We start from the raw sequence: 26,617 nt of genomic DNA on the forward strand, positions 1-26,617 counted from the left end.
CAAATTTATGTTAAAATAAGGAATATCGAGTATAATTTCATTAAGTTTCTAGAATTATGAGAATAATTTACCCGATAACTTATCGCATATGATTTGTTTGTGTATCATGCTCATGAAAAATCATATATAATTAATTAGTCTAAATATTTCATCATTAATATAAATATACAGATTTAAATAACGCCATTATGCATATAATTAACAATACAAAATATACTTAATATTCATCATAAAATTTATTGGATACAGTACAAGAAATACAAACTGTTTCTGATCATATAAGAGAACTTTTTTTTACAAGTCAGAAAGTTTAATATAAGATAACTTAACAAACGCATAACTTAAATATATTTAGAAAACGATTGTAAAATATTTGCTATAAGCAGTACTGAATATATTCTATAAATAGTGTGGTACATTTTTTCATGGAACAACTCTTGACCACTGGGTCTTTTTGTTCAAGTCAAAGATATTTTCAAAAATAGAAAGTGTAAAAGAGAGTGAGGTTTGGGGAAGCGCTGGGTTCGTTAGATTGTCTGAAGAAAAGGTTGCAATATACTAAATTAAGAAGAGGGAAAGATGAGGAAAAGTTGCCTGAAATGGTGGTTAGTTGAAGGTCAAAGTCTAAACCCCACCAAGCCAATAAAATTTAGAAAACAAAAACTGCCGACCAACCCCAAAAGCCAAAAGCCCTTTGGAAATTCCTTCCACCACCAAACCGACTCATTTTGTTCTTCTTCTCTAATTCCCCTTTTCTATCATGGAATAAGGAAAGGAGAAACAAACAAACTGTACCAATTCCCCCCAAAGCCTTGTCTCCGTTCCAAATCATCAATCAAATCCTCAACTCTCTGACTCCTTTTCATCCAATCCTTAAAATCGTCAGTGGTCTTTTTAATGTACAAGGAATTATCAAAAAATACCAAATTTCCCTACATATCTATCTAAGGTACGATAAAAAAAATTGTTTTTTACCCTTGTATGTCTTCTTTATTCTTGTGATCTACAAATTGATCACATCTTCATCAGTTTAGAATCTTGTCTTTGCAATTTTAAGAGCTCCCCATGTTTCAATTGATTGTTTCTGTTCTGGCAATAAATGTTTATGCCACTTGGTTATTGTTCAATTTCATAGTGATTGATGAAACCCCATTCTGGATTTGTTTGATAGATGGTTAATGATGGGGTCTCTGAATTGATTATGATCTCAAATCCTGTTGCAGGTTTTGAACACTGCAATAACATCTTTGATGATTTCCACTTTTACATATTATGGTGTCAGTATTTCTTAATAGGCATTTGATTCCTAGAGCTTGTGACTTGGGCTCAGTTACGTAGATCGTGTAGATAGGAAACTAGGCTTTTTCATATTGTCATTGACTTTTATTTGATGAATTATTTGTTGGTCAGTTGTGTGTGAGAGACTATGTAAGGGATGGTATCAGCTACAATTAGGCGAATTGTGTCGCCCTGTTGGAGACCATCTGAGGGTGAAATTTCTAGTAGGCATGGAGATGCAAGTGGACGTGCTAATGGTTTGTTGTGGTATAAAGATTCAGGAAGACATGCGAATGGTGAATTCTCAATGGCAGTTATTCAGGCAAACAATTTGTTAGAGGATCAAAGCCAACTTGAATCCGGCCCCTTGAGCTTAACTGAGGGAAATCCTCAAGGAACTTTTGTTGGTATATATGATGGGCATGGAGGTCCAGAAGCTGCCCGGTTTGTCAATGACCGTTTATTCAATAACATCAAGAGTAAGTTTTTCTTCTTTCTTCATCCTGCAACACAAATTGCTATTTCTGGAAATAACTTTAGAAATTGAGTGAATTACCAATAACCCCTCTTTTGTCTTCACTTCACCATTTAAAAACCATTTTTTTCACCTTTGCATCCAAAGTTCACACCATTCTTACCTTCCTATGTAGCAAGAGTTTTGTAGCTGGTTGATATGTTTTACTGACTTAATGGTTGATCTTAATGCAGAGTTTACTTCAGAAAATAATGGAATGTCAGCTGATGTTATCAATAAAGCATTCTTGGCAACTGAAGAAGAATTTCTTTCTTTGGTAGAGAAGCTGTGGCTGCACAAGCCGCCGATAGCATCAGTTGGTTCTTGCTGTTTGATAGGCATAATATGTAGTGGGGAGCTCTATATTGCAAATGCAGGAGATTCTCGAGCAGTATTAGGTAGACTGGATGAGGCTATGAAAGAGATTAAAGCTATTCAACTATCCGTGGAGCACAATGCTAGCCATGCATCTGTCAGAGAAGAGTTGCACTCATTGCATCCTAATGATCCTCAGATTGTGGTTATGAAGCACCAGGTCTGGCGCGTGAAGGGTCTGATTCAGGTGACTTTTAATTTTTCATCTCAAAATTCTTTTTTTTTTTATGAGATACACGCACACATTCAAGGTCTGTGTTAATGTCTTCTGCAAACTTTTATTCCTTTTCCAATTCATGCAGTCTTTCCCCCCCCCCATCAATGTTTTGCTTGGATAACAATTGATCTTTTTCTAATTTTACTTAACTATCCTATATTGCTTATTTATACTCTCCGTGTGTCTCTAATTGCATAATGCAACCAAACAAAAATCTGCATTTCCTAAATTCTTAGAAGGTATGGTAGCAGGTTTTGACATCAGATATATGCCTAGCTTAGGATCCAATTTTAGAAGATTAGGAACCTGAATTGAGTTGGAGCATCAGATTCAAGGAACAATCGTTGATTCAATTCATCGTTGGTTACATGAGTCACAATCTTGTTGAAAGTCTCAGTGATATTCAGTTTGTCAGATTATTAGTACTTTTGTGCTTTCATAAAACTGGCCTTCATGGATGTGGTTGGTTGGGGATTAATTTTATACAGTGCATAGTGGTTTGCATTAAGAGGTTATCTCTGTTTAGCTGATTTTGTGTTGTGCAATTCTGCACCATCCCGCATCATTGGCTCATTGCTTGATTGAACATCCAATTTATTCTTACAACTGTTTCACCATCTTCAATTTAGTCCCTCTACTTGAAAAACCCCCACTCAAGTCCTTGAATTGTCAAAAAATTAACCATGTTTGTCTTGAAACCATCAAAAAGTCAACCAACACGATATAGTATGGTTGGCAGATAATCATGTTTCTTAAGTATGTGATCAGGAGTTTGATCCTCACACTTTTGTGTAAGAAAAAAAAAATTGGTGAGAAAGGTTAGCCTTTTAAATGAATCTTAATACCTCAGGGGATCTTTGGTTTTCGGCCGGAGAATACCTTGGGCTCATGAAAAAATCACCAAAAAGTCAGTCTCCCTAGTCTTTACTTAGGGACTAGTGTGATTGATTTTTTTTAGGACCTAAAGAGAGGTTTTTTTAAGTAGAAAGACTAATTTGAAGTCGATGGAAAAAGTTAGTGGACTAAAGTGACCGTTCACTCCCCCATTCCTTTTCCTGGTCAACAATATTTTCATCTTCCCACCCTCCAAATTGAATCATATTTTTCGTTATAGGCTTATTCTGTTTCTTGTTAATACACTAGCCTCATTTGAGGCTTCCAATTATGGTTATTTTGTGGTCCACGTAGAGAACTCATGAATATGTTGTAGTTTGAATGGATGTATGGTGATTTATGGCTCTAGAGTTCTTTTTGGCCAAGTAGGTTTTTCCTTGGCACTAGGTAAGGCTGTGTATACCTACCCTTTTCAGACCCCCCTAGGTGAGAGCCTCATGCACTAAGCCTCCCTTATGTTATTGTAATTTGTTAATAGATAATAGCCAGCAAATACATAGAAAGGAACTTTAGTGATATATGTGACTGCTACCAGGAAACTTTTGTTGGAATTAACTAGTGTGATTTACTTGTAAATCTAATTGCTTTATAAGTTCTTCTTTGTATAAAGGAAATTTAATGCCATAGCAGGATGATGAACTGAAGAGTTGTGTTAATCAGGCTGTTTATTTATATTGTAGATTTCAAGATCCATTGGTGATGCCTATCTAAAGAAGGCAGAGTTTAATAAAGCACCATTATTAGCAAAATTTCGACTCTCAGAACCCTTTGATCAGCCAATCCTTAAAGCTGAACCAGCTATACTAGTACAGAAACTGTGTCCTCAAGATCAGTTTCTTATACTTGCATCAGATGGGTTATGGGAGCAAATGAGCAATCAAGAAGCAGTTGACATTGTCCAGAGCTGTCCACGTAATGTAGGATTCTAATTTAGTTGACTTTCCTATGTATATAACTGTCATAATGTTTATTAATGATTTTAACATTAATTGGAATGAAACATTTGTAATTATTTAACATGTCAATAGCTATGGCTGATTTAGGTAACCATTTTTAGTATAAAATTCTATTGAACACATGGTTGTGACACAGGGAGCCGCGAAGAAACTTGTGAAAACTGCACTTTGTGAAGCTGCAAAGAAAAGAGAAATGAGATACTCAGACTTGAGAAAGATTGACCGAGGGGTGAGGAGACATTTCCATGATGACATCACGGTTATAGTTTTGTATCTTGATTCAAATTTTTTGTCTCATGCCAATTCACGTGTACCCTTGGTTTCGATCAAAGGAGGTGGTGATAGTGGTTATGGTATTGGTATTATAGATGCCTAGTTCAGGAATGAACCCATCCCTCTCTTAAATTTGTATTCCAAATGTACATTTCCCCTTCCCCTTCCCCCTCCCCCGGGATAATAGAATTAAGAAAGAGTATCCTCTCTCTCTCTCTCTCTCTCTCTCACACACACACACACTTGTTTTCTTTTCCTTTTCCACCGAGCTTCTTTTTATGTATCGTGTTTGGTACTCTCCTCTTTATTAATTCCGCAGAAGATGTTATCACACTTGAGACACTGGGTCTAACAATAACAGATGAGTGATGTTTTTCTAATTTATTTGAGAAAATTGGATACATCTCCATTGTCATAATGCAATTATTAGCACATTGAAACAACTTTGATTTGTCATGAGTTCAAAAACTAAATTCCCACCATGAGTTACACAAGTATTTAAATCGCCTTGGAACCTACTTGTGAACTTCGTGTAATGGAAGATGGGAAAGAATAAATTCTGGTAAATTAGATAAAACAAAATAATCCCAAATTTGAGGAAGCGGCACGGGAAGATGAAAGCTCCGTAGCTCTAAAGAAATTGCAAAGGATGTAAAGCCACAAATTTTCCACGCCGCCCAAAGGTATATATTTTGGTGACAGTTTGATGAATACCTTTGACACACACAAGCAAGTAGCAACTTGTACTTGTGATTGAGGTAGGTCATAGCCAAAACCATAGGAAGTAATATCCCTAGCAGGTCCAACACCGAGGGGCAATCTTTCTGATGGAAGGGTTCCACAACATGACATTGCAGGAACAGAATGTTGTAGTTGGTGCTGGGGTGCTCCTTGGCGAATTGGGGATGGGAGATTAGGGTTTTCCATGACTTGCACAAGGAATCTCACCGGAATCCTCTGCTAAGACCGACAAGGTATGGTTGATTTACAATATAAATCTTGGTCAAATATGTTTTCATGGTTTGTGTTTAATGATATATACTAACAACATGCCAAAGAATTCACAACTACTTCACACAAATTGAAAACAAAACGATGGACATAATTAGACCATTACAGCTTCGACCTCCAGAGGTCATCAAGTCAGCAAGCAACAAAAGTAGGAGACCCCAAATATGAATTCTCCTTTCACACATAAATGACCACAATAATCATACATTAACATGATTTAACCAAGGCCTTCCCAAACAATAAGATGGGAATCCCCACTTTCTTCTTTCTTGGATCACAATTCAGCAACCGCTTCCTTCTTACTGTTTGGTCTCAACCGTCAGACAACTTTTATTCAACCAATTAAGATAAATATCCTTCATAGCAAGGGACCAGGCTAAATAAATCATATCATAAAATTTAAAATTAACATTAGTATCTACTGTAAAGCATAACATGTACATTAATTGATGTGAGTTCTTCTAATTTACTAAAGAATCTTAAATTTGAATTTTTAGTATCCAATTATGTTACATTTTCAGATACATAACTTTATTAAAAAATAATTATATTTAACTCGAATATAATTATCATTCACGTGACTTATGTTGTATGTAGACTCAAAAGATTAATATATCATTTTTATCTTTTTACTCTTTATTTTTATAATTTGATCTTGTTACTCTCAATTTTTCAGACAGTGTAAATGCATCCTGACTCTGTGTTATTATCTTTTTATCTCATCTAATTTTATAATTTGAACATGTTGCCCGTCATTTTTCTTCGTTGTCAAAATTTGTTTTTATTGACTAGTTCTATTTCTTTTTTAGCTCGCAAGTACTTTTACACTTTAATCAATCGCGCATTGTATTTCATCTCATGTTTTATTTTCAAATATATGATAATCATGATTTTAAATTCTAGTCTACAATCATAATTACAGTCATGTTAATCACATTTTCTTGCAATTTCTCACAATGTTAATAATTATGCCAAAATCACGATTATGATTACAATTGCAACCACAATTTAAAACCCGGATGATAATAATATTTATATTTGTAAAACTAAATTGGCCTCACTAGCTACAGGTCCTTGTTTCGCCACTGTTCGGTGAATAATAACTATGGTCTGTATATAACAAAAAAAAGATATTGTAATGTTATTAACTCTTTGTATATGAAATTGATTTCACGTTATGAGTGTTAATTATATTATCATATACATGGAAGTTAGTCTTTTATGTTAGAATTGATATCGAGTGGAACTTTAATTTTATCTTCTGATGAAGAAGATTTATAAATTTGGTATTAAGGAAAATGAAAAATTTATAATGAAATTATTGGTGGATAGTCATGGTTAAGGTAGCTTACACACTAACATTTATAGTGAATCACTACATTTTATATATATTTCAAGCTTCGATTATAGTAAAAATATTGCTTTTTTCTTTTACTTGTGTCGTTTTTTCATCCTTATTTGAGTTTTCTATTTCTATAAAATTATATGGTACTATTAACATAATGATTTTAGCCTTTTAAATAATATATGCAGGTAGTTTATATAATTTTAAAAATGGTTAGGAGAAATTTAAGTAATGGTATTAGTTTATTTATATTAAAACATTGGTTATATATTTGCTACTTTGAATGAGTTTTTTCAAGTATTATTTTAATTATTTTCTTAATTTGCTCATATACTCAAATTTTTAACTAAAACAAGATGTGAGTTATAACAATAATAATGTTTTGGATTTTAATTATTGCTATGATTATTATTATTATTTATTTAATATCTTTATTAAATCTTTAATAAATTCATCTTTATGCTTGTCATTTGTCTAAAAATCATTATATATATTATGATTAATATTGCTGTTACTAAGTTTTTATCAAATTTCTAAATACTTCTTATAAAAATATACATGAGGTGCAAAATATATATATATAAGTAATGTGTGGTGGAGGAAAAGCTAAGTCGTCTACGCTCCTACATGATGGCATTATATTGCGAACATCGTGCATTAGAGAGATCATCACGGCATGACTAGTGACGTGCCGACGGGCATGCAGGGGGTAATTAAAATGATAAATTGAGAAATATAGCTTTATTTAGAATGTTTTAATTAAAAATATGTTTAAAATATTAGACAAACTTTAAAACAAAAAACCATATCTACTAGAATACCTTCCTTAATAGATAGAATAAGTATTTTAAAACAATATACTTTCAAAATATTTATAAAAAAAACGTAGACGAATGAGAAAAATATTAGAAAGGTTTGTATTCATTTAAACATGTTAACATTTACAATTTTTTTATTTGTTATAAAAACACGAACGGGGCTCGGAATTTTTGAAAAAAAAAAGTAATATTTCTTGTTAAAAAAAGTATTTAAAAATTCAAGCCTTTTTGTTAAAAAATATTTATGATAAACTAATCAAGGTTGATTCAATTAATAATAAATAATTCATATCTAAAAAGAATGTGGTTCAATTTTTAATGAGTATTTTATTGATAAATAATTTATAAATACTTCTATAAGACTTGTTCCGACTTTGATAACTTTTATGATGAAATTAACTCACCTAAAGTTTTAGATATAAAAAAAAAAATATTTATGATAAAAACAAACACAGAAATAAAACCTAACAAGTCAAAACTAATTGCATGGTATGATTTATATTGAGTCTATATATCCCATCCCATAACTAAATAAAAACACGTGTACATGACTAAATAATAAGATTTTTTTGGATATTTTTTTCATAAACACAGAGAAAAATATAATAAATTCAATTTATCCTATAAATTAAAACAATTCATACCTTTAATTTTTACAAAGTATTTTCATATAATCTCTTAAATAACTAAGATACATATATTAATTTTAAGTTATGATTTTTTATTCATATTATTTTTATTTTATCTTCCATAAGTATTTACAAAGAAATTTATGTAAATAAAATTATATAATATCCAAAACAACCTTAACCCAATATTAAAAATAGCTAAGGGTGGATCATTCAATTTAGTTAGGATGGCACCCTCTTTCCAACATTTTCCAATCTTTTTTTAGAAATATACAAGTGTATTTGATAAGGCAGTCTAACAACTTATAAGTTGATTTGATTATAAGTATTTATGATTTATCCCGTCTCATTAACTCAGTCAACCCCAAAGAAATTTTTGATGGATTAAGGTTTAAGAAATTAAATCTGAGGCATTTGAATAAGAGCTCAAGTTATATTTGCACTTTATTTCAACTTGATCCAATGTCATATTTTTTTATAAGAAGTATAGTTTTGACGCAACTTCTTGACTTAAATGAGTAGCGTTCTGCTTGACACAATATTTTATACAAATTGATATTATTTATCCTAATGTATATATATATATATATATATATATATATATATATATATATATATATATATATATATATATATATATATATATATTATAAGAACAAAAATCATATTTAAACCATTAAATTATAACTTTTTGATAAAAAAAAGAAGAAAATACATCACAAACTAATTGCAATCGTTAATTATTTTCAAAACTAGTAGCCCACTTGAAGATGATTAAGTAAAATCATAAAATCTTCACCATTTTCTATAATAAAATTAAAAATCATTGTCCTAATTTTTAAAATGATAATTTATTAAAAAATATTGTAAAAAAAGTTAGTAGAAATAAATTTACACACACATGTAGAGAGAGAGACAGAGATAAAGTTATAACCAAATAATTCAATATCATTTTATATTATTAACTTAAGATTGTGACAACTACAAGGTCGTTGAGGTTGCTGCCTTGTGCCCTAAGTTTTGTTAGCCCTCAAATTTTCATATATTTCTTAAGAATCATATGTCATTAATTTGAATTATTAAACAATAAATATCATGATAATATAATATATCATTTAATTTGTTACTATTATATTGACATTGTATTAATTGAACAATTAAAAACTTTGGATGAATATAGGTTGGCAAAATATTGTTTTAATCTTTTATAATAAATATTTAAAAATTGAAAATCCAAATTCATTTTTAATAATAAATTACTGTAACAAGTATAAACAAAAGAATATATTGAATTATGTTAAATGTTTATGTTTTTCAAATACATGCATTGATTCTAAAATATTATTAACAATACTTGTATTGTTGAAAGTAATTTTCAAAATTAAAATCACACAAATATTATTTCAGTAATTACTATTTAAATATTATTCTGTATTAATTATGTTAAAGAATAAATGAAGTAAATTTGTTTACATATTGGTAATGAAATGTTAGAATTACTTAATTATAAAAATTTAATCAATAATTTACAGCCCATTAAAAACAAAATGAGAATTATCTTGTTATATTATATTAATTTTTCAACATAAATTGTATTTGTGATTTTGGAAATTTTAGGCACATATCAATTAGGTTAATATTTAATTTCACAAAATAGTTTGACTTCAATTCAAACAATTAGTTTATAAGCTTCCACTTCTCAATTTTTAATTTATAAATTTTCATCTGATTTATAAGTTTTTTAGTAGTATATGAAATAATGTTGTCAAATAATGGTATTTTTTGAAAATTTATTAGACAATTAAATAAGTACTGTACTTTTAGATTAGAACGGTGTTATTATATTCGGATGGCTACTTTTTATCTTATACTGTGATCATGTTAATAGTTTTTGGCATTCAATAGCCTCAAGGGACGAGGGATTAGAGAATGATTTTTTTGGCATTCAATAGCCTCAAGAGACGAGGGATTAGGGAATGAATATTTGTACGGTACAATAGTACGCTCATTGATTCTTTTTTATTCTTAAAAAAGAAAATAATCTTCTGCAGTGCCATTTGAGAGAATTAACAAATAATAGAACTCTAAATGAAGAACCATTTTGTAGGTCATATAACTCCGTCATCCTTTACTTTTTTTTTGTGACAGACTGCAAATTTTTAAAATAAAAAAGCTTTTAATAAGCATCTATCATCTATGTTTAGAAAACTGATGGCTAAACCACCAAAAAAAAAAAACATCTTTCGATATAATTTTCTCATCTTTATAGTAAGTAAATAGATAATTATAAATATGATTGAACATTTAGAATAAAAAAGGTTATAAGTTGTTGATTTTCATGTTAACTGCCCTAATCCATATCCATGTTTATCCTAAAAGTGTTATAATGTGATCCAAAATTTTGGTAAATTCCGAAGAAAAGAATATAGAAATCAATTAAAAACTACAAATGATCATTTTCATCTAAAAATTAACAATTTTATCATGCATAACGTAATATAATTTATAATTAAATAATACCAACACAAAAATTAGATTATCAATATATTTTAACTGAATTTTATATTATTTATCTTACTTTTTTTCTATTTTTTGTATAAAATTTGTATAGATTTATATATATAAAAAAATCATTTTTCTCTCTTCACACGTAGAATATATAGGACACAAAACGATTCATTTAAGCGAAATCGTGCATTTTTATACGAAAAAGGTCAAACAAGGACGGCTTAAAAATATCTATTTGCCATTATATAAGCATTAACCAAATAGTATTTTGAAAATATAATACGATGATGGCGTATGGTTTGGTGTCGGTGTTGAAATTAGGGCATGGCGGTCCACCCGAACCGCACCACATTTTAAACTTAAGGGTAAAAAAGCATAAATAAATGAAAATAGTAGAGGATTATTATTATTACTATAAGGTTATTTACAAGAGCAAGTTGATTAATGATTAATTGATTATCATTAGCGTAGAGTTGAGCCGGGTCAAAATCTGAAACAGCACGTTGATTGTATTGGTCAGGTCAGCCGCGGAAGAAAGAAAAGTGAAAATTGAGGAAGCGAAGCGAACCAAACCAAACCACCTTTTAGCTTTTGATTGCTTCTGTTTGTGAGAGTGTGAGTGAGCATTTCACGCAGCACATGTAATAATAACGTGACGCCATTTTCGCTCTCCTCACGCCCATCAGTGTGCATGTGAATCTCTCTCTCTCTGTTTTTGTAGCTTACCTTACTCACTGGCACTAGCTTGCAAACACTCTATAACTGCAAATATACGCATTCGGTTGCACAATTTCGAGGCGAAGAAGATCTAGTTTCGCCGATCCAATCCCAAAATGAAGTCTAACAAAACCGTAAATCCTCTCATCACCTTCGAACACAAGAGGTATATTATTCGTTATTCACCTCCTTCCTCTCGTATTTCCTTCCTTCCCTCTCGCTTTTATGTTAGATCCGTCTATCAACACTTCATTTTCCTCTTTCATTTGCTTTATGTTTTGGTCTGAATTTCACTTGGACTACTATGCGACTTGCCGTTGAATTAGTGGATTTTGAAGATCGCTCTCTGTCCGTTGAGTTTCAGTTGACGCCGATTGCAAGTTTTTCTTTCTTCATTTTAATTTTTGTTACTTAGTAGTAGTGAGTAGTGAATAGTGATAATTCAGAATCTGCGCTGCGCTGAGGCAATCAATGCCGAGTGCTGTGCGAATTGCGTTTTGTGCGGAATGTGTCGTCGTTTTAGCTTTGGGGGCGACGATGGGCGATTTTAGTTGCGTTTTGCTTTAATTCGTTGTTTCGTTTCGTACTACTTGTTTGTGTGCAGTTAATTATTTTGAGTCTCTGTTGATTTTTTTTTTATCTTTTTATTGTTGGATTCTGTTTTTTATTTTTGGAAATTAATGCGTGTTTGGTGTGAACAGGGATGCCTATGGGTTTACTGTGCGGCCTCAGCACCTGCAAAGATACCGTGAATATGCTAACATTTACAAGGTCCGTCTTGTCATGCTTTGGGTTTATGATTCCAGCCTTGCCACTTTTTAAGTTTTTTCTGGAAGGATTAGGAGAGTGATGTGAAAGAAAATTCACTTCCTGCTAAATTGAAGAATCTTACGAGATTGTACTACTTGTTGGTGGAAATTGTTTTTGTTTTCATCCTCAAAAGCCAAAGCTAGAAGCACTTAATTTCGTATCGATGGTGTTGTTCTAAGTGTAACAAGCTTTTATTGCTATTTCAGGAGGAAGAGGAGGAAAGGTCAGATAGGTGGAACTCATTTCTTGATAGACAGGCTGAGTCTTCTGAATTGGCCACAGACGGATTAGTTGTGGGGGAGGGTGAGAAGGTTTTGGGTGATGAAGCTGCAGGGCAAGAAGCTGATACTAGCTCGGAGAAGGGTGTTGATGGACATGAAGCAAGCAACCAGGTGCCTGGTGGTTCTGACAGTGCAGCAGAAAATGGTAGTCAAAAGGAGGAGGTGCCACCAGCTGAGGAGACAAAAGTTCACAGAGTCCAGTTATGGACAGATATAAGATCATCTCTTCGAACTATTGAGGATATGATGAGTGTTCGTGTAAAGAAGAAAACTGGGTCAGTAAAAGATGAACAGATTATTGAAGCTGCAAAATCACCATCACATTCTGATGATGTGAAATCACCAAAAGGAGCAGCATTTGAGGAAGACTCAGAGGAGGAGTTCTATGATGTTGAGAGGTCAGATCCTAGTCCGGATATGCCTGTTGTTGATGGCACAAATGCCTCAGCAAATGGTATTACTGCTGATGCTGCACCACCAGAGGCTTCATTTCCTTGGAAAGAAGAGTTGGAAGTTCTGGTTCGTGGTGGAGTACCAATGGCATTGAGGGGAGAGGTATGCACTATATACATGAGATTTGCATTTGTTGTGAAATTTATTTATTGTTTGGTGAGTTACCATCTTTTTTGTTATTGTGTTTCAGCTTTGGCAAGCTTTTGTTGGTGTAAAAGCAAGGCGGGTGGAGAAGTATTATCAGGATCTGCTAGCCTCAGAAAGTGATTCTGAAATTAAAACTGATCAGCAAAGCATGGAGTCAACTGACAGTAATGGGAAAACAGGTGCAGATTTTGGATGTATGCCAGAAAAATGGAAAGGAGTCAAAGGACAGATTGAGAAGGTATATGCTTTTGATATTTCACCCTTATTGTTCTTAATACTGTGATATTATTGGTATGACTCTTTAAACAAGTTTCTTCTTAGTAGTCCATTATCATTGCTTGTTTGCGCAGGATCTGCCTCGAACATTTCCTGGTCATCCTGCTCTGGACGAGGATGGTAGAAATGCTTTGAGACGATTACTTACTGCATATGCTCGACATAACCCCTCAGTTGGTTACTGCCAGGTCCTTGCTTCTTTAAAGAGTTACATGTTCTATTTTTCCCATTTTTTTTATTATAAAAGCTGTTTTTTCCATTATTTTTCAGTCAATCTAAATGAGGTGTTTATATTTATATGAAATGAAACATCTATACATCTGACTAGACTTAAAGGACTTGGTTCATACTGAACTTGTTAGTTAATGAGGTACCACAGTGCAACGAATCAACAACTACAGACATTTATGTTGCCTTATTTGTACTAGTTTTTTTTCCTTCCAAAATAAAAATTGGGGACTTGAATTTCATCACTTTTAAATGATGAGTCAAGGAATCCAATGGCAATTGATATGACAAATTTTAAAAATCTTGCAAAGCTAAATTTCCCACCTACTTACCCTTTACTAATATCTGATGTAAAATATTTATATTTATATATATGAATTCTAGAAAATGAAACTTTTGGCTAGTCATTAACCTTGCACTATTTTACTTCCACAAAATATATTATTGATCTTTGTTAAGGTAGTTTTGGACTTTGGAGCAATGTTTCTCCAGGTTTGTGCTTGATAGTATAATGAGTTGAAGATGATCTGTGTCACTGTGGTATAGAAACAGTGTATTTGATATCCATAACACAAACTACAAACCTATTGTGAAAGATCTTTGAGCTTGAAATGTGTTCCAAGCACAATAGGAATGGTTCATATATGTGCATCCTCTCACTCAAGCATTTTGTTGAAATTGTAAATTGGTTAGATGAATTGGGAACTACTTTGTGACAAACCTCAATCAGGCAAGAGCTGTTTTTGAGGTTGCATGACTGACTGAAGGTGCATAGGGCCCTAATGCCTTGTGGCAACTTTCATATGTGTGATGTGTATGATTCATAAATAGTAGTGATCTGTCCTTTTTTTCTAATCATGGTATTGATACGAAGAGTAGTGATCTGTCATATAACATGGATAATTAATTAATTTAAGTTTGTCATTTATCATATGCCCTCTCACATGGACATATCATGTATGTTCATGAAATCTACAACCCACTGATTTAGCTTGTTGAAATAATTTATATTGCAGGCCATGAATTTTTTTGCTGGCTTATTGCTACTTTTGATGCCTGAAGAAAATGCCTTTTGGTATGTCCTTAGATAACTGCTTGAGTATTATTTCTAGAGTATATGCACTTTTCAAAGTAAATTATGGATAGAGCATCATCGTTATAACTGCTGCTGTGTTTGATTAACATTGTTTCCCTGAAGGAATGCCTGACTGATTGCTTTATGCTTATGCAGCATCTTCAGCAGCTTTTACATTTTAAATTTGAACTAATTTGATATTCCATCACTAACTATGGTTTTTCCCAGGACCTTAATGGGCATTTTAGATGATTATTTTGATGGCTATTATTCAGAGGAAATGATAGAGTCTCAGGTATGGTTTCTTTACTTCATATTATCAATTAAATTAAATGTGCGTGAATAACTTTTACATTTTGACATATATTCATTCAAATATATTATCATTTTATCAGGTGGATCAACTTGTTTTTGAGGAGTTGGTGAGGGAGAGGTTTCCCAAATTGGGTTTGTAAACTATTTTAATTCATTTTTGTCTTTGAACTCACAAAGTGAATTTTGTTTCTAGCATTCCATTTCTTATTTGTTATTTAATTGTGTATACTTATTTTGCAGCCAATCATCTGGATTATCTGGGAGTGCAGGTGGCATGGGTTACTGGACCATGGTTCCTGTCCATTTTTGTGAACATGCTTCCTTGGGAAAGTGGTCAGGTTTTATGTTCTATCTATTGAGTAGCGTAGCTTAGTATTGCTTCACAAAGTTGCCAATGTCAAATGAGCATTTGTACACTATTGTTCGAGCTTCCTTCTGATCTATTGTAATTATTTGGACTTCAGTTCTTCGAGTGTGGGATGTGCTTCTTTTTGAAGGAAACCGAGTCATGCTCTTTAGAACTGCAGTTGCTTTAATGGAGCTATATGGTACTGGCTGAAAATGTTTAATGGAAAAAGTAAACTAGCAATGCTTAAGCCATGCATATGCTCACAGAACTTAATTTCATCATGTCTTGTAGGTCCTGCGTTGGTAACAACAAAGGATGCTGGAGATGCAGTTACTTTACTTCAGTCGTTGGCTGGCTCCACATTTGATAGCAGTCAGCTTGTACTGACAGCTTGCATGGGTTACCAAAATATAAATGAAACTCGTTTGCAGCAGTTGAGGAATAAACATCGGCCAGCTGTAATAGCTTCCATTGAAGAAAGATCAAAAGGGCTTAAAGCTTGGAAGGATTCTCAGGGACTAGCATCAAAGCTAGCTGATATGCAAGTGCTTGGCAATTTATCTCGTACAGAATCTGGTTCCACTAATGCAGATGAAATTCTGATTAGTCTGACTGGAGAGGGTGAGATAGATGCTGTTCCAGATCTTCAAGAGCAGGTCAATTTTGTCTTTCCTTTTGGCCCTTCTCACTTTTTATTTGATTGTGATATAGTTGATGGTGCATTTTATTGCTATCTTTTCACATATATAACATTCTCAAATTACTAAGACTGAAGTTAAAAAAATCCATGTTTTATAAAGTCATAATTAGTTTTGGCTACTCACTAATGATTGTGTTAAAATAGGAGGAAACAGAGGAAAATTGAATGAAAACTGTGTGTTTAAGAACACCATGAATGTTGCATTATATAGATGTCGTTATAATAAATACTAATAATGACACAGGATATTTTGTTTCCTCAAAATCAGATTCTACTTTCCTATAAATCCTACTTTCCTACTAATAATAAATGTATATTATTTTATCCTCATTTTCAACAGATTGCATTTATCTTAAAATGAACCCTTAACCTCAACATGATTAATTTAATTCACGTGTGGTTGACAGGTTATTGAGGACTATTGTCCTGAATTGGTCCTTAGGCTCAATTTACCTTCATAACATTTGCAGATTTTCCATTTCAATTATGTTTTTGGTATATATTACTAATTCAATGCATGCACATTTTATCAGAGTTGAGCAGAGTTTTGGTACAACATTGTTAAAGCTATGTTTTGATATGGTTGTTGATTTTGTTTTACTTTATAAGTCCCACTTGAGTTATTTAATTATCACCATATCTCATTTTTTGTAAATCTAAGCTGAGCAACTAATTACAAAATGGCATTGTTCTTACGTTGTGAACTCCATGCAGGTTGTCTGTTTGAAGGTTGAACTTTGTAGACTACTAGAGGAGAAAAGATCAGCCATTCTTAGGTACTTAAAAATCTGACTTCTCTTGCAGTCGTGCAACTTCTTTTCTTTTCCCCCTAACCTACTCTAAAACCTTAATCATATGCCCAGTTCCATAAAGCATTGGTTATGATATATAATTATAGACTTGAGTACTTCTGTCTATGAGAAGTTTAAATTTGTAACTTCAGAGTATTTCGAATTATTCTCCTTTTGTTTTTTTTTTCTTTTTTAACCTTAAATTACATGACATTGTATAATGTGTGTATGTATGTAAGTGGAGAGAGAAGTTTCCCCTGAAAATTGAGAGATTCACTTTTTTGCACATAGCATTTATTCCTTTCAATTTCCTTTTTTTATCAGAGCGGAGGAGCTGGAAACAGCATTAATGGAAATGGTCAAGCAGGATAATAGGCGGCAACTGAGTGCCAAGGTAAGTCATGAGCGCACATGGTTCTCCACTTCTCTGAAAGTTCTTATCACACATTTGTATGGGATACGGATACTTGTATTTTACTTCTACATCCATTTTTTTTTTGGCAAATTCCTTTTCTGGGATACTCTCTGCTTTCAAAGTACTACTTGAATATTCCAGGATGCAGATTCAGGTCCATGATACACAGACAGGAAGTTCTATGATGTTTATATAATTGAAGTAGTATTTATGTGAAAGTTAATTAGATGAGAATAGGAAGTGTTATTTAAACCAGCCCAGCTCGGCTGGTCAAACCACCGGAAACCAGTAGTATGGCCAGTCAAGTTTTTGGATCATTTATGTATTTAATCCAGTGAGAACCGGTTAACTCAGCACTAAGTAGTAAAACCAGTGAAAATTCGTCCACCTGACTCGGAAGGTTTTCAAATTTACAGCTTCCAATGTGCATCATATATATTTACAGCAGAGTGCCATCATCATCATGTCTTCTCTACAATCTTCTGAATGGTGTGATTCATATCGTTGATATAGAATTACAGATTCATCTATATATCACACAATTCAAAGTCATCTACAAATCATTTCGTGATATAGAATTGCGCGTATGGAATCATGTGATTCGAATTGCGAATCAAAAGCCTCTAACAGCTATAGATTAGATGTCCTGTAGACTAGGTTCTAATTTGTTATTTGAGATGTTAAAGCACGTAATTCTTATCATCTTCAGGTAGAGCAACTAGATGAAGAGGTTGCTCAGCTTCGACAGGCACTTGCTGATAAACAAGAACAAGAAACTGCTATGCTTCAGGTCTCATTTTGTCTGTTTGTATTCATTCTCGGGATAACATATGTTTTCTCTTGTGTGATGTGAGTTTTTGTTGCTGATAGGTCTTGATGCGGGTGGAGCAAGAGCAAAAGGTGACTGAGGATGCTCGTAGGTTTGCTGAGCAAGATGCAGCCGCACAAAGATATGCTGCGCAAGTCCTTCAGGTTACCTTTTTTCCTTTTTTTTACCTTGTATTGCTCTTGTATGTTGGTTAATATCTGTCACATATACAAGATAATCATGTTAAAAAAGCATCGTTGTTTTTCAGAAAGGTGATCCTGATTTGGGCATCATTGTATTATAGTGGCTGATATATTTTGTAGCATCTTAGACATGATTATTCATTATTCTGTCGTAGGCTATACTTGAATGCCATTTGGAATTTAGCCCCGGATAATGATAGATTATGTTTGTTTCACAGTTATTTTAGGGGTGGGGGGATTGTGGTGATTGCACTATGCTCAACAGTCTAATTAGCATTCTTTGATTTCAGCAAAGTTGCCTCGTCTTGTGCCTATTTTCAATGCAATAATATTAAAGTATTTATAAATCTCTTTGCCTATCCCCAAAAAAAAATCTCTATGCTTAATTGCTTATCCATATGTCAAGTCCATGTCAATGCCTTTTTATACTGCTATATTATATTTCGACTGGTACAATGGTGAATTTTTCTATTGCAATATCTTACAATCATACATATTATATTGGCAGGAAAAGTATGAAGAAGCAACTGCTGCACTTGCTGAAATGGAGAAGAGGGCAGTTATGGCAGAATCTATGCTGGAGGCTACATTGCAGTACCAATCTGGCCAAGTTAAAGTGCTACAATCTCCACGGTATATAAGTTTTTGAAATATCCCTGTAGTCTTTACAGCATGTGTGCACCTACAATTTTTTTTTCCGGTAGGGTTTTCAATTTAATATTTTTATTTTCAAAGTTTTTGTAACGAACATCTGTTGTGATTTTGACATACATATCGTTAACATTTGGTTTCTGGTGGTGATTCTTGAAGCACCACTGTAATGGTTGAACCTCCCCCAACTGCCAAAACTTTAGTGGAAAGGAAATGAACATAACTGCTTGACTTAATGTCTTCTTGATTTACAGATCTTCACAGTCAGATTCTCCGGTATCGAGAAACAATCAAGAGCCGGATATCCCTGCTAGGAGGATAAGTTTGCTTTCTCGTCCATTTGGACTTGGATGGCGAGATCGAAACAAGGTTAGCTTTAACAGCCATTCCAAAAGGTTCAATGTTTTATCAATATTACACTTGCATGATTACTTTTTTTGTGGTTGATAACTTGAATCTGTTGTCTGCAATAGGGGAAACCCACTAATGAAGAGCCAGCTGAGGGAAATCCCAGCGTTGAGGAACAAAATACGATCAGTGAACAAGACGTCAATGGCCTTAAAGTACAGGATGAGAGTAGAAAAGAAGTCAGTGCCTAGATTTTCTTTATATCCTACTCAAGACAATTTGACGAGCAAGAAGTTAGTTTCTTCTTCCTTGTCTGTAATTTTTGTTTAGGGTGAACATATAATTTCATATTCATTAATTGTTTGTTCTTTATTATGTAATAGAATAATAGTAATTGGAAAGTAAGTGAACGGTCGAGGTCAACTGTAATACATCTCTCGTTTATTTATAGTAGAAACTTTCTTGTGTGCGTGCGTGTGGAGGAACCTTGTGGATTCTATGGTTTTAGAATAAACTTTAAGATGGTGACGGAAACAAAGTATGTTTGGATGGGGTACCAAACGAAATCGGCGTGGCGGAAAATAATTTATATGCATTGGTAGTGTAAATTTTTTTACATTAATAATCAATCATAAATTATAATAGGTAAAAAATTTAGGATAGATTTTGTAATATAATTCCTTGAAATACAGAATGAAACATCAATTTTTATGAACAGGTTCTCTCAAATTGAAAGACTCCGGAAGATTTTAAACGCCCAAATGAAGAGTGGAAAACTATTACTTGCCAAAATAGAATTGAAGCATTTAATAAACCACAACTTGAAATGGAAGCTGAACAAGTAGTACGTCCATGTTATGTTTATATTTAGTTTGCATTGTCGTACAGTTAAATACCCAATTGAACACAAATTTAAAATTGTCACTCGCAAAGGTTTCGTCTATTCTTCTAAACAATCACATATGTACTAGGTCACCTCAATGCATCGGTACGAACATGTACGAAAAGAATACTGTTGTTTCCCCGGCTAACTCTGAGCTTCTCGTCACTGTATCTGCAAAGGAAAACTCAACTAGTGAGGGATATTAGAGAGATGCCAAATATTTTTATTTGATTTCTTATTAGTTTTTAATCAATTCTTAACGAATACAAATGAGGGAAGATGTGAAAATGAAAGAAAAAAAACATTAATAGAAAACTAAAATTAAAAAACTTACGAATGGTTTGGTTCAAAAGAGATTAGGGATTTTAATGGAAGGGAATTTTAATTAGATATTATGTTTGGTTAAGAAAAGGGGAGGTAAGGTAGTCATTTTCTTGTTTGATAAGGGAAGGCAAGGAATTTTAAAAGTAAATTTACTTTTGTATTTTTATAATTTTAAATTTTAAAACATAAGTAAAAATATTTTAGTCAGTTCAATTCAAATATTTTAAATTCTTTTTCCCTTCCTTCGAAATTCTCAGAATATTAGGGGAGCAAAAATTAGATAAAGAGGAATTTAGTTCTCTCCATTCCCCTCCACTCAAAATTTCACCAAACATATTCTTAAAAAGTGAATTCAATGCATATATTGGATTGATTAAGAGAGAATATGATGTCATCTTACAGAAGCTCCAATATGAAGTTGTTTTTCAGTTCTAAGGGATATCCGAATGGGCCACCAATTATGGCTGCATCATCCATTGTAACGCCATACACTCCGGAGCCAGTTTTTCTGTCAAATTTGAGGCAAAATATCATGAACATTCAGTGGGGTTCGTATTTTCAAACAGAAAATTCAAGGAGCACGTATAGAGATAAATAGATAGATGGATCAACGTTGCTTTTCTAATCTGTGCCCATCAAGTTATCCGTTGTCAGTTGTCACTATAACTCACTCCTATCCAGGCAACTGTGGTTTACTCAACAGATTATCATATACAGTTACATACCTACTTACCTGGCAAACTACGACTTGGTAAAATACAACCTATATTTTTGGAGGGATTTTACATACAGTTGCAGCCTTTCTTTATTTCATCAATGCAAATACCGTGATTGTTTCATCAGCAGGATCCTTTCCATTGTCATTTGATCTTCGCCTCATGTTATTCCTTTCTTCAAATCAATTTCTAGAATCTCTTTCCTAAATACTCGTTCACAAACTAATGCCAAAAATGTGACAAACACGTTGGATAGATTTGAAATTCTTCCTCGGCCATCATTCAGGACATCTTTGTGATTCTCTTAGCCACTAATCCAAATGATCAACCCCCTCTTTTGCTATCAATAAACTTTGATTTTCCAATAAGTTGAATCATGATTACCTGTAGCTTTTTAAGGGCAACACATAGGTGCAGTTCTTTAAATACTTTTAGTGTTATTTAGAGTTTCATCTCAGAATCGGTGCTGATCTTAATGTCCATTTCAATTTGAGAACAGTATAAAAAATATTTAAAGAACTGCACCTAAATTTTGTCCTCTTTAAATAAGTCAACCATTTCAATTAAAGAATCTCCCTTCCGTGCAAAGAGGCCAAATTATCGATATGACCTATGAGAAAAGCAATTAATTCATGACCTATAAAATAGCTGACATATCAAGATATATGTCAATAACATCCTAAGACCAGTTTTGCTTTAAAAAACTTAGTATTTTTTTTTTTATATACGAAGTTTTTTAAAGCAAAACTGGTCTTAGGATGTTATTGACATATAAAACCAGTTTTGCTTTCCAAAAAAAAAAAAACATCCTAAGACCAGAACCCCTACCCTAACTTTAACCATGCCCTTAAATATCAAAGCTACACACTTCATAAAAGATACTTTGTCTCAGCCGCTTAGTTCAGGCAACCCATGGCGACACCCTAAACAACCTCTCATTGTAAAACTAAATATTTAGTCATTCTACACATTCCCATTGATGCCCCCGCAGAAATTCTCCTACTTATAAATACCCTGTCTTAAAGTTAGAGCTTTGGCAAAGAATTCCAAGCATACATTAAGCATTGCCTAGCATACTTACCCAGGTTCTGATATTACTTCTACTCAATCTCAATTCCTGAGATTCCCTTAAAATTCCTTTACCTTGAAGCCTTAACACATTTTTAGAACATGTACTCTCTGGAGGTGACAGATGCGTGCCCTTGGGCTTTAATATCTTTGTCCAAGGCCGAAGACCCACCTTCCTCTTTGTTCACATATTCTAGATCTATCCCCTTAATTATCCAAAGGTTCTCCACTATTTGTCTACAGAGAGGTTGGTCCCTTCATTGCCACTAAATGCCTGCCTTCCTATTTCCTTTGTTTTGATGACCCTCTCATGAACATCAGTAGTAACATGAAACAATGGAAACTTACACAAAATTTCCACTCATGGAGAACTTAAGCCCAAGCAAGATATCAACCAGAAACTTTATTCTTCCATTCTTCCTGATAATCTGCAACAGCCATCATAATATACACTGAAGATGTGAGGCAGCATATGTGGGAATTAAAGTAAATGTATAAGATGAATCTGATACCTGCTTGCCCATCAGCCCATTGACAGCATTCTCTATCCAACTATCCGTCACAGTCTGTAGATGATAAGTTGTTAAAATAAGAAAAGGAAGCTTTGCAACAAAAAATGTACACATTTTAATGAGCTTCAATCAGCACTGTCCAAAAAAAAACTTCAAATTAGTAAGTGATTGATTATCGGCGTTCCTTTGGATTTCCAAAATCTAACCTGTGAATTCCACATCATCTGCCACTCACCCTCTTCTAGTTCTGGATCTTCTTGACCAGTATTCTGCTTTAAGGAAATAAGTTCATCTATTGCCTGTTGGAATAAGAGTGTGAAAAACATTCACAATTGAAATATTACAGTTATGTTTATAAAAATATATAAACAAATAAATCAGCACTCTGACCTCTTTAATGCCCTTCCCCGAGGAAATAGCTGTCAATAACCTTTGCCTAGGCTCAGTTTGCTTCTGTAACACAAATGTGGTTCCCTGCACTATAGATATGTTGCTAATAATTCTTCAGAAATATAAAGCGTATATAGAAATACATTATGTTATTGACAATTAAGCATTTTACTCAAGGAACGGAACAAAAGACTACTAGAATGATGTTTTTACTGGAAATGCCTAATCACCTTATTTCCTCTTGAGATACGAAGGTTTCCTGAACTCGACAAATATGTGGTGTCTAACCAACCCTTTGCTTCATCTCCCAGCAGCCTAAATGGAACTGGATACGGAACTTTGAATGGAAGAAATTTAAAAGAAAAGGCAGCTCTGTCAAACCTAAAAAGGATTCTTTTTCCATCTTCAATTGATGCTGCTGCCTGTGTAAATTGAAAGACATAAAAACAAGAACTACAACAACTAAACCTCTATCCAACTATATGGGCTCAGGTACAAGATCAAACAATGTTACTGGGCTCTTTCAAAGCCAAATTTTCAATAGATGGAAGAACAGAGATAACAAAATTTATGTACAGATATGATATCATATTCTTTGTATGAATAAGTGCAAACATAAATGGGACTTCAACCATCATGCTATATGTAAATAAAGAAAAGAAAAGCCCGAAAGTCATCCATATTAAAGTTTGATTCTTTACAAGCACGTAGTAATTGCTAATTAGTAAGTAAATCAGCTGTATACAAAGCTGATTGTTTTTTTTTAAGAATTTAAAGTATGGTATTGCACTTCAAAAAAACAATCATCCTTGAACAAGGCCTATAACAACATTGCTTATAGATTATGTGTAGCACAATTCATTTACCTATATGGACTATTGGCAAAGTCTCTTAAGCTAAAGGGCTTCAATGAGTGTGATAGTGTTACCAAGTATTATAAAAAGAGAGAAAGTTTAGTTTTACACAGAAATGTATATTAAATTTATCATAACTTCAATTGAAGTTATTTAGTATTACCTCCACTTTGAGCTCACCAATAGCATCAGAAAATGACACAATATTGCATACGCGTGGATCATTTGTTCGAAGATAAACCTCTTGAAATACACTAAAAAAGTCAACCCCAACAAAGGTTCTCTGAAAGAGCAATATAAAATACCACATTGAGAGTTGAGACACATGATATAGCAATTTACAGAGTCTGTCTTGAACAGGCCATGACACTTGTTCTGGTATTATAAGGTTGAAGTCAATTTCAGTTCAATATGCCTAAATGCACAGACAGGATTCCATGTAGAAAAGGCTAATATATGTTGCTTTCCCTTAGGGAGTTAATATCAGTAGTATCGATGAAGACTGTTGCTTCGTCCGGTAATATTCAAGAGATGACCTTGTGGTTTTCATGATACTGAATGATATAGTCATTCCAAGAATTATATTAAAGATGAATCCATGTATTCCAAGATGAAGAAGCCTTTCATAAGGTTTGTGTTTCAAAATAATAATAACAACAACAAAAACCTTAAAACTTTGAACAGCTAAAATATACTAAAGTTGTCATCATCATCGTCGTAGTAACAATAGTTTTAAATGAGACATTCAAAAACTTCTATTTTTTAATCGGATCCAAATCATACAATCAACTGTCAAGTACTATTGGAAAAGGCTGAGTTGGCCAACAATTTGATGACATGGCAGTCAACTTTATGATGATTCGATAATAATTTGCACTCAATTTAAATAACCTTTCTGAAGCAATTATCCGATCTTGTGTATTTTTTTCCAAAGACCCGAAGTCTAATCTAGGCATTCGGCAATAATGAAAATATAAGGTAAAAAAATGGAAAATATGTTTCATTGGACATCCAAGATATAAAGGCAAGACAGAACCTGAATGGGCGATGCAGTTCCTGGTCTTGTGGTGAAAATTAGCTGCCAGCGACCCTCGATCAAGTTTGATTTTGTCTGCAGAACGTAGTAACAAATAATATGTCGTGCCTAATAGTATGCTGGGTTACAACTAGTGGAAAAATATGTCTAAGAATAAATATCTAATTCATTAGTTTCTAAAATTGTGATTCATTCGACTTAAGTCACTAAAATTAACGAAATTAAAATAAAAATAAAAGTAAATTCCTGAAACCACAAGTCACTAATTTTAGTATTCCTGGGTAATGAAACACATTGACTATTACAACTTTCAATCCTATTTATAATCCTCAATTACTTAGTTCACCAAAATTTAAAAAAAAAAAATTAATAATAACAAATTTATATATTTTTCTAAAAATATTATTATTATTAATATTTTTCTCTCTTTTAGATTGATGTTAAACATCTCTCTTATTTAATTAGAAATATTTTTAATAAAAAAATAATTAATGCATGAAATAATATGGACAAGATCTTATAAGAAAGAAGAAACAAGTTTAAAAAGTTGGAAATGATAAATAGGAAGTATTATGATTTAAGAAGAAAAAAGGAAGGTTACGAAACCATATTGGAAAAGAAGCTTAGAAATAAAACAATGAGAATGCAATGAAATTGAAGACGAACCGGATCAGGTACACCCCCTAACCGCTCCAGGACTTGAACAGCACGCTCAACAGCCTGAAAGAGAGAAAAAAAAAAATGAATTATGAATTCAGAAAGGAATTGAAGAAACGTGAGAGAGAGACATTGAGCTGCTGACGAGAAGAAGAACGTCCGCGTCCTTGGATGCCAAGAAGGGCTTCGATGAGTGAGTTCTCAGATTCCGTAAACGATATTTGCTCCACTTTAGAAGACCGAAGCACGAACCGATCTTTCAAGGGCCTCGGAGAACACGGAATCGATGAGTGAAACCCTAGATTTACAAGCTTCAAAGCCATTCTAGATTTCTAGTTATTGTATTGATAAGGGAGCAAGCTTCTCCTTTTCTGTTATGTGGCGCCAAGATCAAATTGAATACGTGGCAAGCCCGGAAACAACATATAGATAGAATATCCCTTTTCTGCCCCACTTTCGAGTTTCAATATCCACACAACCGGATTACTGTTGGAAAGCCATTCATTTATTACACAACATTTGTCAAGATATTCTCGTGTAAGAATTCATTTCTAGGATTAATTTATTCAATTAACATAGTCACATATATGAATGGTTAAAATGAATTATTAAGAAAAAAAGTCATTATTATTCAGATTCTTTTAAGTTAAAATAATTATTTCCTTGCATGAATTATATTTTCATTTTTTAGGGTTACTGGTCCCTTTTATTGACGAACGAAATTGGATAAGAACAGGCAATAAAACTAATATTTTTGCCGACACCCAATATGTTATCTGTAAATTATTATAA

General features: G+C 33.0%; 3 protein-coding genes across 5 annotated transcripts; 2 read left to right on the top strand and 1 right to left on the bottom strand.

The window, feature by feature from the left end:
* The first annotated feature begins 462 nt into the window (after positions 1-462).
* On the top strand, positions 463-4,908 carry LOC114401227 (probable protein phosphatase 2C 38). The gene is made up of 5 exons (XM_028363690.1): positions 463-949; positions 1,411-1,757; positions 1,987-2,354; positions 3,959-4,195; positions 4,371-4,908. Exons 2-5 carry the CDS (start codon positions 1,436-1,438, stop codon positions 4,608-4,610), a joined length of 1,167 nt encoding a protein of 388 aa, XP_028219491.1. The 5' UTR covers positions 463-949; positions 1,411-1,435; the 3' UTR covers positions 4,611-4,908.
* A 6,397-nt stretch (positions 4,909-11,305) lies between these two features.
* Positions 11,306-19,914, top strand: LOC114403447 (TBC1 domain family member 10B-like). Its single transcript, XM_028366436.1, has 18 exons — positions 11,306-11,701; positions 12,237-12,306; positions 12,552-13,181; positions 13,270-13,464; positions 13,577-13,690; positions 14,747-14,805; positions 15,034-15,100; positions 15,201-15,252; positions 15,361-15,453; positions 15,585-15,668; positions 15,761-16,125; positions 16,884-16,945; positions 17,285-17,354; positions 18,085-18,165; positions 18,246-18,347; positions 18,895-19,019; positions 19,292-19,406; positions 19,511-19,914. Exons 1-18 carry the CDS (start codon positions 11,652-11,654, stop codon positions 19,634-19,636), a joined length of 2,460 nt encoding a protein of 819 aa, XP_028222237.1. The 5' UTR covers positions 11,306-11,651; the 3' UTR covers positions 19,637-19,914.
* Positions 19,915-20,168: 254 nt separating this feature from the next.
* Positions 20,169-26,283, bottom strand: LOC114403450 (probable plastid-lipid-associated protein 12, chloroplastic). Of its 3 annotated transcripts, XM_028366442.1 has the most exons (11): positions 25,957-26,283; positions 25,835-25,888; positions 25,169-25,243; positions 24,296-24,415; positions 23,509-23,700; positions 23,279-23,362; positions 23,095-23,187; positions 22,889-22,942; positions 22,725-22,804; positions 20,993-21,100; positions 20,169-20,439 (listed from the first exon to the last, which is right to left on the bottom strand). In XM_028366442.1, exons 1-11 carry the CDS (start codon positions 26,146-26,148, stop codon positions 20,358-20,360), a joined length of 1,134 nt encoding a protein of 377 aa, XP_028222243.1. In that variant the 5' UTR covers positions 26,149-26,283; the 3' UTR covers positions 20,169-20,357. The 3 variants fall into 3 exon arrangements, with proteins under 3 accessions (XP_028222243.1, XP_028222244.1, XP_028222245.1); XM_028366443.1 differs by lacking the exon at positions 24,296-24,415 and having other exon boundaries at positions 20,213-20,439; positions 25,957-26,276; XM_028366444.1 differs by lacking the exons at positions 24,296-24,415; positions 25,169-25,243 and having other exon boundaries at positions 20,213-20,439; positions 25,957-26,282.
* Positions 26,284-26,617: the final 334 nt, after the last annotated feature.

This window comes from Glycine soja, chromosome 20 (genome assembly GCF_004193775.1).
Source record: "Glycine soja cultivar W05 chromosome 20, ASM419377v2, whole genome shotgun sequence".
Taxonomy (NCBI): domain Eukaryota; kingdom Viridiplantae; phylum Streptophyta; class Magnoliopsida; order Fabales; family Fabaceae; genus Glycine; species Glycine soja.